Genomic DNA, 14,864 nt, shown 5'->3' with positions numbered 1-14,864 from the left:
AAAGTAAACACTTTTTTTCAAAGTTAGTTTCCAAAAGAAGAAATAAAATTTCTTAGTTATCATCAACTCTTCGTTTGACTTCCCTCCCAAATTGCTATTGTTTTCTGCTTCTCTCATGTTTTCTTAAATATTCATCAGGGTGAGTTTTCTTAAGTTTAGTTAGACGTTCCACTAGGCCTCTTACCTCATTTGTGGCAAGGTTTGGTAAACATTTAGTTTGAAAGATACAACTGTAATGAAATATAGCCTCAGTTGTAGCAAAATTAAATTTTACACAATGGCTTTAATTGGTGGTATACCTTTGAAGAGTTTGCAGTATGCCCAGGTGCTACAGCATACCATATGAGAATCACTGGGTAGCAGTGATTTCTGGGGGTGAAGAATCGAGGAGAATGGAAAATATATTAAGGGATCAGAAAAAGATTCTAGAGAGACATGTCTGTTCCCTGTTTTCCCCCAACACTGATTTCCCCAAATTTGGAGGCAAACTACTACATCTCAAAGAACGGCTTTTCCTTTAGAACCACAGGCTCCTTAACTCTACCCTTTTTCATTAGCCTTACTTTCCTCTTGCATTTTATCCCTCCAAATACAATCTTTTGTGCTTCTCTAGGGAGATTCCCTTTGTGTTGAATTTTAAGATTATGAGTAGTGGAAATTATGTGGGTTGCATCATAAAACAAAGTGTGAACACACACAATCTTACTGATGAGTCAAGTTCCTAAGCACTATTAATAAGTTGAAAGTGTTAATTAAGGCTGGGCGCAGTGTCTTACGTCTGTAATCCCAGCACTTTGGGAGGCCAAGGCGGGAGGATAGCTTGAGCTCAGGAGTTTGAGACTAGCCTGGGCAACATAGCGAGATCTCATTTCTACTAAAATTAAACAACAAAAAGAATTAGCCACGTGTGGTGCCACATGCCTGTAGTCTCAGCTACTCAGAGGGGCTGAGGTGGGAGGATTGCTTGAGTCTGGGAGGTCAAGGCTTCAGTGAGCTGTGATTGCGCCATTGTACTCCAGCCTGGGTGACAGAGTGAGACCCTGTGGGAAAAAAAAAAGTGTTAAGTAAGTAGGGAGTATTTGCTTGTATGTGTATATTTTGTTGTTTTCCCCAAATCCTTATGCCTCTGAAGAGGATATACATTGATGAATGAATATATTAGGGAGGGTAGGGAGAAAGAATAGAAGTTTTTACATATAAATACAAATAGAAGTATTTTAAAAATAATTTTTTCTTAGCTTAATTGATACCCTGCCTTCTGGAATTGTGAAAGGCTGATAATGAATTTGACTATTGAGAAAGAGAATAATTCCTACTTCATTTGAAGTATTCCCTCATTGAAAACACCAGTTTGCACCATCCAGAAGGCCTTTTTACTTCAGTTATTATCTGAGTTTAAAATTTGTTTTTAGGTGTGTTATATTTATTTCTACTTCATATATGCATGTAATTATAGAGTTTTTAAAGCATATAGAACACTATTGTTTAAACAGTTTATAAATAAGGTACTTTTATACTTATAAAAATTGTTTTTGATATGTGCAGGTTACCATGCTACAGATTTGAACACATCAGTACACTATTTGTACTTGCTTCTATGCCTAGCATTTTTGTTACATGCATGGATCTACAAAGGAATGGTGGTTTGTTTCAGAGCTGCATGTAGCAGGCATATGTGTGATGTATTTTTATTTCAGCTATTATTTCCTGTTTTTTAATTTTCAGCATGCTGGAACAGGATTCCAGGAGAATGAACCCTAGTGTGAGCCCTGCAAATCAGAGGAGGCACCTTCTAGGATTTTCTGCTAAAGAGGCACAGGACACATCAGATGGTGTCATCCAGAAAAACAGCTACAGGTTAGATGGCATGCATCTATCTTTCGGCCTAAGTGATTTAATGAAGCTGAAACGAGAATTATCTGTAGTATAACATTGCATCTAAATTGTTCATGTATCATTTTGAGTAGCAGAACACATAAATTACTGAAACCATTAATAAATTTTACTTTTAATATTCTAAAACTAAATTTACTTTGAAACCTTTTGTAGTTTTAAAATTCCTATAGAGATGTAATGTTAAAATCTCAGTTTGTATGCATTAATATACATATAGAAATATATACATATTATATACAATGTCTTTAATAGTTATTTTATCTATCATGTGTTTATACATATAACACATCTAATATTTGTTACTGTCTCATCTGTGGATGGATATGATATGGTGGAATAATATGATTGAACCTATTTGCAGTCATTAGGTAAAATCATTTATACTCATTTATTGTGATCTTTGTTGAATCCCTCCCTTGTTGCAATTTAATAATGACTTGATAAATTTCCATATTGCTTGTCAATAGCAAAAGGCTTTAATTGTATAAAAATGGAATTTCCATATTAGGTTAACTAGAAGAAGGTATAGTGGACATTTTTATAGTTGTATACTTTTTGATAAACATTTCCCTGTGTTATTTAGAATTTGTATTAGAGCCAAATGGGGCCAGCTCCTTTACTAACTAACAAGGCAAAGAGAGGTCACAGTATGGTAACCCTTGCAAAATATAATGCTTGAAAATTATTACACATTTGTTTACTTTTATCTCTTTAAGGATTTATAGGGCAATCATTCTTTCTGATTTTTACTGTTACATCCATACTGTTGAAAGATGATCACCACAATCCTGCAGGCTTGTCTCCACTTAGCCTTCCTGAAAAAACTGTTATTTTTGTGGAATGCAGTATGGCTAAGTCAGTGGAGGACCCAAAGGATTTTATGGCAGTAGCTGCAATGCAGCATAGCAGTGGTAGATGTCATAATGTTGGAAAACATAACATTTCCTGTGTTTTTACATGCCAAAATTCATCGTACTTCTTAAATATTGACCTTGATGATCTCTTAACAGTGCCCTTGAGTATTGGTAGAGTTTAATAGTATCTTTAATTTTACTAAATAATTTGTCCAGGTTTGCCCTACATGTTCTATAATTTTGAATTCTGTTAGTGTCCACATAAGATCCTTCAAAAATTAAATTTAAACCTAATAGCCTTTGGATTTACAAGAGTCGAGATGACTTCTTGCTAAAGAATAGAACAAGTTATGGATTGAATTCTTGAAATTACAGTTCAGATAAGCTTTACAAGAATATTATTTCTTCTGCACTAACTACAGCAAATAGAAGCCTTCACTTTTTTGTTCACATTAGCGTAAGATAACATGGTGGCTCCCAGAAAGCATGGTAGTCTGATCATACTAGTTCAGCCTAGAAGTCTGAATGACTTTCTGGCTGAAATTTATCAGCTTTCTAAGTAGTACATGGAATGCAAACTGTTTTCTCTCTCCCTACTCCAAAGTCACCATCGAGTGAATAATCTGGGTTACTGGTCTTGGGAAAAAAAAAACAACCCAGGAAAGATTATGGATTCTTGATTACATGCAAGTCTCTTGAAATATTATTCAGCAACTTGAGAGATTTAAAAAAATGCCAGTCCATTAATTTGATGTTCTTGCTTTTATCAGTATAAATACTGAATAAAAGATACCAAAAAATGTTTGTGAAACATTTGAAAGCACCTAATATTACTTTGTTCTGTGTTCTGAACTGAATTTTAGATGTTTTATCTATTTTCAGCCATGATACCGATACATTTTTTAATGCAGCTTACTTTATGTTTATTTTTCTAAGGAGAGCTATGAGATATGGTTCCAATAAAAAAAGTAGATTCTAATCCCATAGTTTATAATATTGTATTAGCATATCATTTAGTAATTAAGTGCATATATTTTTTCAGTCATAGAAATGTGTGGCATATAAATAGTATGACCATATAATGTTCTGTCAAACTGCGACACTTTTAAGAAGGAAAGATACTGCTAGTAATAATTACATCAGAACATCAGTACTGCTGTCTTGGATAAATGGGAAAGGATGGTCACCCTATATATATAAGATGTCACCCAGAACTGATCTTTACTCCAAGAATTCTCATTAACTCTAGCTCCCTAGCACTGTCCTTTACTTCAGTGATTTATTTGCTGATTTTTTTTCTCTTGGCATAAAATGTTTGCAAGCAGACTCGAACTCTGACTGTTTCTGGGCTAATGTAATGTTGGTCTAATTGTCTCCAGATTGCATGTTGGCTGATTTTCTCTCTCCTTTAACTCCACCCAATCCTTGTCCTGGTATTTCCCCTATCAGACTTTTTTTTTTTTTCTTTTCTGAAGAATATTTTTGGCTGATAGAACAAAGCCAGTTAGCACAGATGTGCAGAAATTGTTACTAGAGTTCAGATCAGAAATACATTTTCAAAGGCAGTTTTGGACTTTTCTCATGGACTACAGTGTTTGTATTTTTCTAAGTATGCAGGCATGATTTTTAAAATAATGCGTATGTCATAGATTTATAAGAAGAGGTGCTAAGCAGCCTTTTCTTACAGGCATTCAGATTTATCAAACACAAGGCAGATTTTTTTTTTCCTTCTCACTCAGTGCTTCATTTTAGGCTGATCCTTTTCTGTTTGCAGTCATTACCTGTGCACCAACATGTCTGTTTTATTCCAAACAACTTAAACCTGCTTAACCCTTACAGCCGCAAGAGAGGACATTGAGACTATTCCTGGTGCAAGTTGCAGGGAAGAATGTTCTATATATCCTCTGCTGTTGTTTCTTTTCTCTCTTATGGGGCATAAATAGATATCTCTAACTTTTAACTTGAAGTTAACCTTCCACTTTGCCAAAATTATTTCTGTTAAGGGGCCAGTGCTTTCTGCCATCTTACTTGCCCTTTCCTCAGCATTTGGCTATGTGGGTCTTTTGCTCCTTGAAAGACTTTCCTTTTGTGTTGCTACGTTTTTTTAGTTTCCTTTTTTTATTGGCTACTCCTTCACAGTAATCTTTGTGGGCTCCTTTTTTACCCAAATCTCGAGGTTTGGAACTGTGAACTTTTAAAATTTTCTTTCTGCCTAGGCGACTCATCCATAATTTCATGCACACTCCATATCTGTATATCCTGATGACTCTCAAATTTATATTTTCAGTCCAGACTTCTTTTCTGAGTCTCCAAACTCACATATCCAATAGTCTCTTTGACATCTCTGTTTTAACATTTCAAACTTAACACATGCACTGTGGAACTCAGTTCCTCTCCCTCTTTTACTTCCAACCAATTTTCTCCAGCTATGTTTTTTCTTTCCATTGCTTAAGCCAGAAATCCTGATTCCTGTCTTTCAACAAGTGTTGTTGATATTCTTCCCAAAAATTGTCTTGAATTGGTCCACCCCTCTCCGTCTCTGCTGCCGCAAACCTAGTCCATGCCATTATCAGTTCTTGCCAGGATTGCCATAGCTCTTTCCGAATTGGTGCCTTAGCTTCCCCTTTTGCATCCATTGAGTCCATTTTTGGTACCATGGCAAGGTATAAATGTAAATTGAAATGTATCACTTCTTTATTTGAAACATTTTTGTGACTTCTTATTACATTTAGTAATTCCTTATTATGACCTGGTCTCTGTCTTTCCAACCTCATCCTGTTCCCCCTCTACCTCCCCGCTTGCTTGCAACTCTTCAGCCAGTGGTCTTTTTAAAGTTCTTTGAGCCCACCTTTCCCCCATCTGCCTCTTTTACGCCTAGAACGCTCTTACCCCAGTTTCTATAGAGGCGGCTTCTTCTCATCATTTAGGCCTTGATGTAACTACCATCTCCTTCTCGGACCATTTTATCTAAAGTATATACTACCATTGCTTTTCCATTTCAACCATTTGCTTGTTTCTCTCATAGCACTTACCAGGGTTTGGATTTATTTTATCCATTTATTTTCTTCTATTTGGTCCATCTTCCCCATTAAGGTCTTTGGGGACAGAAAGTTTGATTCTCTTATTCCCTACTGGATTCTCAGCACCTAGCACAATACCTGGCACACAGTTGGTATTCAGCAATTTTTTGTTGAATGAATAAATGAAAAGTGTGAATCTCACTATATTCAGTTTTATATGTTTACATGTTTTCTTTTGAGATATTAGCATATCTAGTTTTCTAAATCCAGATCATCCTATATAAAGAAATTCAGGAGAGGTGCAAGTTTTCTTAGTGAGAGAGATTAAGATTGCAGACTGAAGAGCACAAATAGCAGTAAATCTCAAATTCTAACTTTCAACTCCAGTTTTGCTTCCTACATCACACCTTGGATATGAATTCACATGATCTACATCAGTGTGATGGCTAGCAAACTATGTATTTTTGAAGCAAATAGAGTAACTAGTTAATGTCAGTCACCCTGTTGTTTTACTAGTGGTTCAGATTCTTCCATGATCCCATAGTATATATTCGGCTTTTCAACTCTTTCACTTTTCTTCTGCCAAGCATTTTATGTCTTACCCTATCCCTAACACACACACACACACACACACACACACACACACACACACACTTCTACCTGTTTTTTGGGTACTATCCGGTTTTATTATCGTAGAACTGTGAATAACCCCAAAACTTTAGTTTGGTCACATAATACCGGTTGATTTTCCCCTCAATTACCCCATTACTGTGTTATCACCTCTGTACCAGCAGCATTGTGCATGTCTTAAGCTTGTTGAAGACATGATGAACCATGTGTTATTGTATCCCATATTCCAAATTAATTGCTTAATAAATGGTGACTAGACAAATGTGAATTACCATCCTGTCTCTGTAGAAAATCAGAAAATGACATTTCATGTAAAATAAGTTTTTATATTTTATACTTTATCTTGCAGTATATTCTGTTTACTATATTTCCATGAAAAGTTAACACTAATGATGATTTTCTCATAGCAAACTTCTTAGGAATTTAAGATATAAGGAAACAAACTTTGTGCATCCATGTTTCAGATATGATCATTCTGTTTCAAATGACAAAGCCCTGATGGTGCTAACTGAAGAACCATTGCTTTATATTCCTCCACCTCCTTGTCAGCCCCTAATTAACACAACAGAGTCTCTCAGGTGAGTGTTGTAGATTATTGCAGAACAACTCAGAACATCTGAGTTGGTTCCCATGTTTAGCTTTGGAACCTAGGCAAGTAATTGGTCAGGTTCACTAAGTGACTGAGAGAATCTCTGGATTGTTTGTTGGATAACTGTAGGCATATTAGTCGTCCAGTTTCTCCACCAACCTGATAGATACGGTGATGGGTCTATTTTATATGATGGTTGCTTACTTAAGTATGTCTTCTTTGAAAACTACAGAATGAAATTAATATTAAAATTTCAGGGTGTTAGGCTTATAGTTGGTAACATTCATAGCAGAAAGTACCTTTTTCTTCTAATTAGGAAGATAATAATTTGTGGATATGTGATTCTGGAAATACTTTACCGTTAGTACACACTTCTTTATCAGCTTTTCCCTTAATTTTTTTTCCTGTGATTTTGGACCTTATCCTTAAAACCTCAAAAGCTACCTCAGGTTTTTTGTGATAGGCAGTAATCAACTACAGTTAAATAAACATAGTTTAACATCTTCACAGCTGCTGTAAAAAGTAAGCAAAATAAAGGAAGTTATATGTGAGCCACACTTTTATTTCCTGTGTTGAAAAATTTGCATTTTTTTTTACCCCCAGCAATTGAGTTCATTCTTTTTCTTCTCCCAAAAAAGCAGGATTTTCAAGAGGTTTTAATACATCTATTTGTTGTTAGGGGTCCTATGACTTTTATTTCGTTTTTAGACAGGGTCTCGCTCTGTTGCTCAGGCTGGTGTGCAGTGGCTTGATCATAGCTCACTGCTTTCCCAAACTCCCAGGCTCAAGTGATCCTCCTGCCTCTGCCTCCTGAGTAGCTGAGACTACAGGGACATGCCACACCACGCCCAGCTAATTTTTAAAAAAAATTTTCTGTAGAGACAGGGTCTCACTGTGTTGCCCAGGCTAATCTCAAACTCCTGGACTCAAGCAGTCTTCCCACCCAGCCTCCCAAAGTGCTAGAATTACAGGTGTGAGCCACCGTGCCCGGCAAGGAAATACTTTTTTTGGTTGAAAAACCTTAACATCCAGTGTTTATATTTGGGAGGTATTTAGCTGTAGTTTTCTTTGAATTTTGAATGCGTGGTTGACAGGTTTACCATGTGAAAATGCGTGTCTTATTAAAAACAACATTAGGTGTCAACTTTTTCAAATCAAAAAGCAATATTGAGTCATCAGGCACTTGGAATGCACTTTAGAACCTACAAATGATTAGATTCATTTCCAACCACAGGGTGAAACATTCATTTCTGTGTTTAGTTAATTTCTATGTTTAATCAATTAAACTATATTTTATAGGTTAAATCATGAACTTCGAGGATGGGTTCATAGACATGAAGTGGAAAGGACCAAGTCAAGAAGAATGACAAATAATCAACAGAAAACCCGTATTCTTCAGGTTTGTTTCTGCTTGTCTTTGAACAATAGTTGGCATATTTGTTGGAAGGCTTCTCCCAGCTTGCTCTGTTCCCTAGAAAATTTGGTAAGCTTAAACTTTAGACACTTCTCACTGTCTCCTGCTGCTTCTGATGCAGCTGTCATTGCCACTGAAGTCCTCCTCCCAGGTTTTATAGCACTAGTTTAGGTTTTATAGTATTAGTAGTTCCCTGATCAGGCATCATGCTATTTCTTGCTCTCATCTTCAAATTTACTTTCACGCCGGGAGTTCCTATGCATGGATATCTATATCAAATGTCTTTGGCACAATGGTATAATAAATAATACTGCTTATCTCCTCTCTTCTTAGAGCTTTTCAAAAAGAGAATGTTGAGACATGGGGCAGTTTGGAAATGAAGACATAATCCATGTAGGGCATTTCTGAACTTAGACATGTCCTACTCTGGGTTAATGACAGGTCTTACTTAGAATCTGTTAAGTGTGTGTTCCATCTCAATGCTGTTTGCCACAAAACACCATTAAGTCATTCCATCATTCATCAAATATTTGTTGGTAGAACTCAGACCAGCAACTGGCATCTGCAAGTTCCCAATAATGAACCAAGGACTGTTCTTGAACCTGAAATAAAGTAATGGGTATAATATAGTCCCTCCCTTAATGGATCTTACACTCTAGTGCAGAGCTAAACAATAAGCAAGTAAATAAATACACTAAAAATTAGAGCTGAGTTCTCTAAAGAAACACAAAGCAGCATAGGAGGTTAGAAGTTGAATCGAGAAATGAGTGACTAGACTGAGTGGTCAGGGAAGGCTTCTCTGAAGAAGTTCCACTTTAAGACAACATCGTCAAGGTAATTAATGCTAGCTGTTTTAACAGCCCCAAAATCTCAGTAGCTTAATGGAATAAAATTTTTTCACTTGCACAAAATTTGACTTCACTTTCTAGGATTGCTTTTCTCCAAGCAGGGAGTGAGGGATCCAGGTTCCTTCTATTGTGTAGCCCCAACAACTTGAAATTCTTTGCTTCTTGCTTGGGATATTAGGGAAGAAAGAGTTTGGTGTATTGTGCAAAATGTTTTAAGAATCAGGCCTGGCTTTTAGCCAACGTTTAGTGGGCTAAAACTCTGTCACTTTGCCCAGCCTACTGTAAGAGAGACTGGGATCATGTATCTTCTGTGTGCTCAAGAAGAAGACAAGGGTTTGGTGAGAACATTGCTTTTGCCATAGGCAGAAAAATCACTGAAATAACAATGTAAAGATTTAGGGGGGTCAGGCGCAGTGGCTCATGCCTGTAATCCCAGCACTTTGGGAGGCTGAGGCGGGTGGATCACGAGGTCAGGAGATCGAGACCATCCTGGTTAACATGGTGAAACCCCATCTCTACTAAAAAGTACAAAAAATTAGCCAGGCATGGTGGCGGGTGCCTGTAGTCCCAGCTACTCAGGAGGCTGAGGCAGGAGAATGGTGTGAACCTGGGAGGTGGAGCTTGCAGTGAGCCGAGATCACATAGTCTAGCTTGGGCGACAGAGTGAGACTCCATCTAAAAAAGAAAAAAAATAGATTTAGGGGAAAATATGGAGAAAGAGCTTCTAGACAGAGGAAACAGCAAATGTAAAGACCCTCAGGAAGGAACAGTTTGTATATTTAAGGAACATGAAGAAGCTGAGTACAACTGGAATGCAGGGGCTGAGGGGAGAGTGGTAGATGAGATTGGAGAGGCAGCAGATGTAAGCTCAAAGAAAACTTCATAGGCTTTGTTGAGAACTTTGGATTTCATCCTGGGTTTGAGGGGATGCCATTGAAAGGTTTGAGTATGGCAGTGACTTGATATGATTTATATTTAAAAAAATTAGTAGTTACTCCATAACATGGACCATGATGGGGAGTATGACTGGAAGTAGGGAGACAAGTTAAGCCATTTTAGTGAGCTAGATGAGAGAGATTGTTTGTGGTCCATACTAGTGTGGTAGTCATGAAGGTGGCAGAAAGTACTTGGATGCCAAATATATTTTGAAAGTAAAGCTGATAGAAATTGTTGATATAATGATAAATCCTATGCTTAGGTATTGGATGATTGGTGATACCATTTACTGAGACCAGTCCTGGGGAAGGAGTAGTTAGAGGTGGAAGTCAAGAATTTTAGATGTGTTAAGTTTGATATGCCTATTAGGCATTCAAGTGGAGAAGTCAAGTGGACAATCAAATATCTGGGTCTGGAGTTTAGGAGAGAGGTTGAAACTGGAAGTTTAATTTGTGGTGCTACTACCTAGAGAGAAACACAGAGGAAAGAAAACAGAGTGAGGTACCAAGTTCTGGGCCATCTCCAACATTACAGGCTGAAAGAGAAAGAGGAACCAGTACTTGAAAAGGAAGAAGAGTAACTGGCCAGTAAAATAGGAGAAAATGTAGAATAGTGGTGTCCCAAAATTCAAGCAAAGAAAGTTATTAAAGAAGGGGATGTAACAGTTAATTACAAGCACCAAGAGAGCTAAGAGATGATGATTAAGATAAAGAGTGAGGAATTACCTTGGAATTGACCATGAGAACTTGTTAGTGATCTTCGTGAAAGTTCTTTCATTGGAGTGGTAATGGCAAAAGTCAACTAAAGTGGATTCAGGGAAGTAATAATAGAGGAAGTGAAGAAAATTATTTCAGGGTGATCCCTATACATGGGAATAGAGAAATGGAGTAGCTACAGGAGTCAGAGAAGAGTTTTATTTTTGGATGGGAAATACTTCACCAGGTTTACATGTTTACATGCTAATGGAAACATCTTAAACTGATTATTTCATGACTAATTGGAAGCAGTATGTGTTATGTTCTAAAGTACATTAAAAGGATAACAAGAAACGTGGGTTTTTAACCATTATGGAACTGTTTTCATACATAAAATGAGGGCTAGTCCAGGTGAGCTCAAACTCTGACATTCTGAAATTCTGTAATAATCTACTGTGTGCTTCCCTTGGCCTCTCCAACAACTTTTTTCACCTAATATAGTAGGCAACTTTATTAGTTGTTTATACTAATAGAGGCTGCAGGTAGTCATTCACAATATCACATATACCCCAAAGTCCCAAAGCTGCTTATTGGCATTGGAATGTGGAGTCTAGTACTTCAAAAATTCATGTCTGCCAAAGCCTACACATCAGCTGCTACCATGGTCAGAGGAAAAATGGACCTTGTCTCTCTTCTGCTTTCCACATCTGAAGCAAGTGCATCTTATTGGCAGAATCTAAATTATATCCAGAGCTCTGGTGGCAAAATAGTTTGAGTGATATAGGTTTCAGGCGTCCGTCCTTTACTATACAGAAGAAGAGCACAGGAGTCAGGAATAGATCATTGCCAGCAGGTAATCCCACACAGCTAGTATAATGAACTTAATGAAAAATTAGATTAAAATTCTTACCCTAAATGTTTTTTTTTTTGCCTTACCATTACATGTAATTTGTCATGTTTTTCTTTCCTGTTCGTTAGATAAATCAATAGATCATTTACTGTGGAACGGGTGCTTGGTATTCTTTGATCTTAAAGTATTTCTAATGTAAGAAAAAGAATTTTGTTTTAATTTTACTCTCTTTGTTCATTTGAAGGAGATGTGTAGTTTAAAGTCTTATTTCATTCTGTGCTATTTTGGGTACATATCTTTCTGTAGGGAGCTTAGATATGCTTGGAAATGTGAGAATCTTAGCTACTATAGAAGGGAATGATGGGGAAGAATCTATATTTGTCAATAGTAAAGAAGTTCCTGGTTAGAGGAAGGAGAAGAATTATTCTGCTTTTATGCTGTTGTCAATGCCAAGCATATTAAGATTTAAAAAAAATTCTGTTTCTTAGTGTAAAGAGCCTATAACTGCTGTCCTTTTTCTTTTCTCATTTCAACCTTTTTTTTCTTCTAGTTTACATCTTTCAGTTGCTAAGAGTATCCGAAACTCTTATAAAATATTCTGTAATTTTAGTGAACTGACATTTCTTTGAAATATCTGTTGTATCTGAGCAGTATGTCTTATAAAATATTCTGTAATTTTAGTGAACTGACATTAAGTCTTATAAAATATTCTGTAATTTTAGTGAACTGACATTTCTTTGAAATATCCGTTGTATCTAAGCATTATGTCTCTGATTTGATTTGTCCTATTTCATAGTTCTATCCTCTTCCTAGACTTTGAGTTTTTAGAAAAGGTAAAGGGGAAAATTAATGAAATATCTCTCAAAATGAAGGCAAAATAAGGACATTTTCACAGAGAGAAAACCAAGGGAATTTGTCTCCAGAAGACCTGTGCTGTAAGAAATGCTAAAGATGTTTTTTTAAAAGACTTGGGTAAATGATACCAGATAGATCCCCAGATTAACAGGAAGGAAGAGCATTAGAATGGGCAAATATTTGGGTAAAAAGACCAGACCTTTTTTTTTTTTTAAACTATCTTTATCTTGTGTGTGTGTACTTAAATGTCTTTAGAAGACTATTGTGTGTGTGTTGTTTTTTTTTTTAAATTATTATACTTTAAGTTCTAGGGTACATGTGCATAACGTGCAGGTTTGTTACATATGTATACTTGTGCCATGTTGGTGTGCTGCACCCATCAACTTGTCAGCACCCATCAACTCGTCATTTACATCAGGTATAACTCCCAGTGCAATTCCTCCCCCCTCCCCCCTCCCCATGATAGACCCCGGTGTGTGATGTTACCCTTCCCAAGTCCAAGTGATCTCATTGTTCAGTTCCCACCTATGAGTGAGAACATGCGGTGTTTGGTTTTCTGTTCTTGTGATAGTTTGCTAAGAATGATGGTTTCCAGCTGCATCCATGTCCCTACAAAGGACACAAACTCATCCTTTTTGATGGCTGCATAGTGTTCCATGGTGTATATGTGCCACATTTTCTTAATCCAGTCTGCCACTGATGGACATCTGGGTTGATTCCAAGTCTTTGCTATTGTGAATAGTGCAGCAATAAACATACGTGTGCATGTGTCTTTATAGCTGCATGATTTATAATCCTTTGGGTATATACCCAGTAATGGGATGGCTGGGTCATATGGTACATCTAGTTCTAGATCCTTGAGGAATTGCCATACTGTTTTCCATAATGGTTGAACTAGTTTACAATTCCACCAACAGTGTAAAAGTGTTCCTATTTCTCCACATCCTCTCCAGCACCTGTTGTTTCCTGACTCTTTAATGATTGCCATTCTAATGGGTGTGAGATGGTATCTCATTGTGGTTTTGATTTGCATTTCTCTGATGGCCAGGGATGATGAGCATTTTTTCATGTGTCTGTTGGCTGTATGAATGTCTTCTTTTGAGAAATGTCTGTTCATATCCTTTGCCCACTTTTTGATGGGGTTGTTTGTTTTTTTCTTGTAAATTTGTTTGAGTTCTTTGTAGGTTCTGGATATTAGCCCTTTGTCAGATGAGTAGATTGCAAAAATTTTCTCCCATTCTGTAGGTTGCCTGTTCACTCTGATGGTAGTTTCTTTTGCTGTGCAGAAGCTCTTTAGTTTAATGAGATCCCATTTGTCAATTTTGGCTTTTGCTGCCGTTACTTTTGGTGTTTTAGACATGAAGTCTTTGCCCATGCCTATGTCCTGAATGGTACTACCTAGGTTTTCTTCTAGGGTTTTTATGGTATTAGGTCTAACATTTAAGTCTCTAATCCATCTTGAATTAATTTTCGTATAAGGAGTAAGGAAAGGATCCAGTTTCAGCTTTCTACTTATGGCTAGCCAATTTTCCCAGCACCATTTATTAAATAGGGAATCCTTTCCCCATTTCTTGTTTCTCTCAGGTTTGTCAAAGATCAGATGGCTGTAGATGTGTGGTATTATTTCTGAGGACTCTGTTCTGTTCCATTGGTCACTATCTCTGTTTTGGTACCAGTACCATGCTGTTTTGGTTATTGTAGCCTTGTAGTATAGTTTGAAGTCAGGTAGTGTGATGCCTCCAGCTTTGTTCTTTTGACTTAGGATTGTCTTGGCAATGCGGGGTCTTTTTTGGTTCCATATGAACTTTAAAGCAGTTTTTTCCAATTCTGTGAAGAAACTCATTGGTAGCTTGATGGGGATGGCATTGAATCTATAAATAACCTTGGGCAGTATGGCCATTTTCATGATATTGATTCTTCCTATCCATGAGCATGGTATGTTCTTCCATTTGTTTGTGTCCTCTTTTATTTCACTGAGCAGTGGTTTGTAGTTCTCCTTGAAGAGGTCCTTCACATCCCTTGTAAGTTGGATTCCTAGGTATTTTATTCTCTTTGAAGCAATTGTGAATGGAAGTTCATTCATGATTTGGCTCTCTGTTTGTCTGTTACGGGTGTATAAGAATGCTTGTGATTTTTGCACATTAATTTTGTATCCTGAGACTTTGCTGAAGTTGCTTATCAGCTTAAGGAGATTTTGGGCTGAGACAATGGGGTTTTCTAAATATACAATCATGTCATCTGCAAACAGGGACAATTTTACTTCTTCTTTTCCTAACT

General features: G+C 36.8%; 1 protein-coding gene across 5 annotated transcripts in view; it reads left to right on the top strand.

Moving 5' to 3' along the window:
- The window catches only part of LOC105498227 (activating transcription factor 6), a 243,691-nt gene that overhangs the window by 74,445 nt on the left and 154,382 nt on the right, over positions 1-14,864 (top strand). For all 5 annotated transcript variants that reach the window (XM_011770213.2, XM_024798090.2, XM_071082106.1 and 2 more), the window contains 3 exons: positions 1,726-1,857; positions 6,865-6,978; positions 8,289-8,388. In XM_011770213.2, coding sequence (XP_011768515.2) covers positions 1,726-1,857; positions 6,865-6,978; positions 8,289-8,388 — 346 coding nt within the window. The remainder of the gene's footprint in view (positions 1-1,725; positions 1,858-6,864; positions 6,979-8,288; positions 8,389-14,864) is intronic.

This window comes from Macaca nemestrina, chromosome 1 (genome assembly GCF_043159975.1).
Source record: "Macaca nemestrina isolate mMacNem1 chromosome 1, mMacNem.hap1, whole genome shotgun sequence".
Classification (NCBI taxonomy): Eukaryota; Metazoa; Chordata; class Mammalia; order Primates; family Cercopithecidae; genus Macaca; species Macaca nemestrina.
This window is presented reverse-complemented; position numbering and strand designations above follow the sequence as displayed.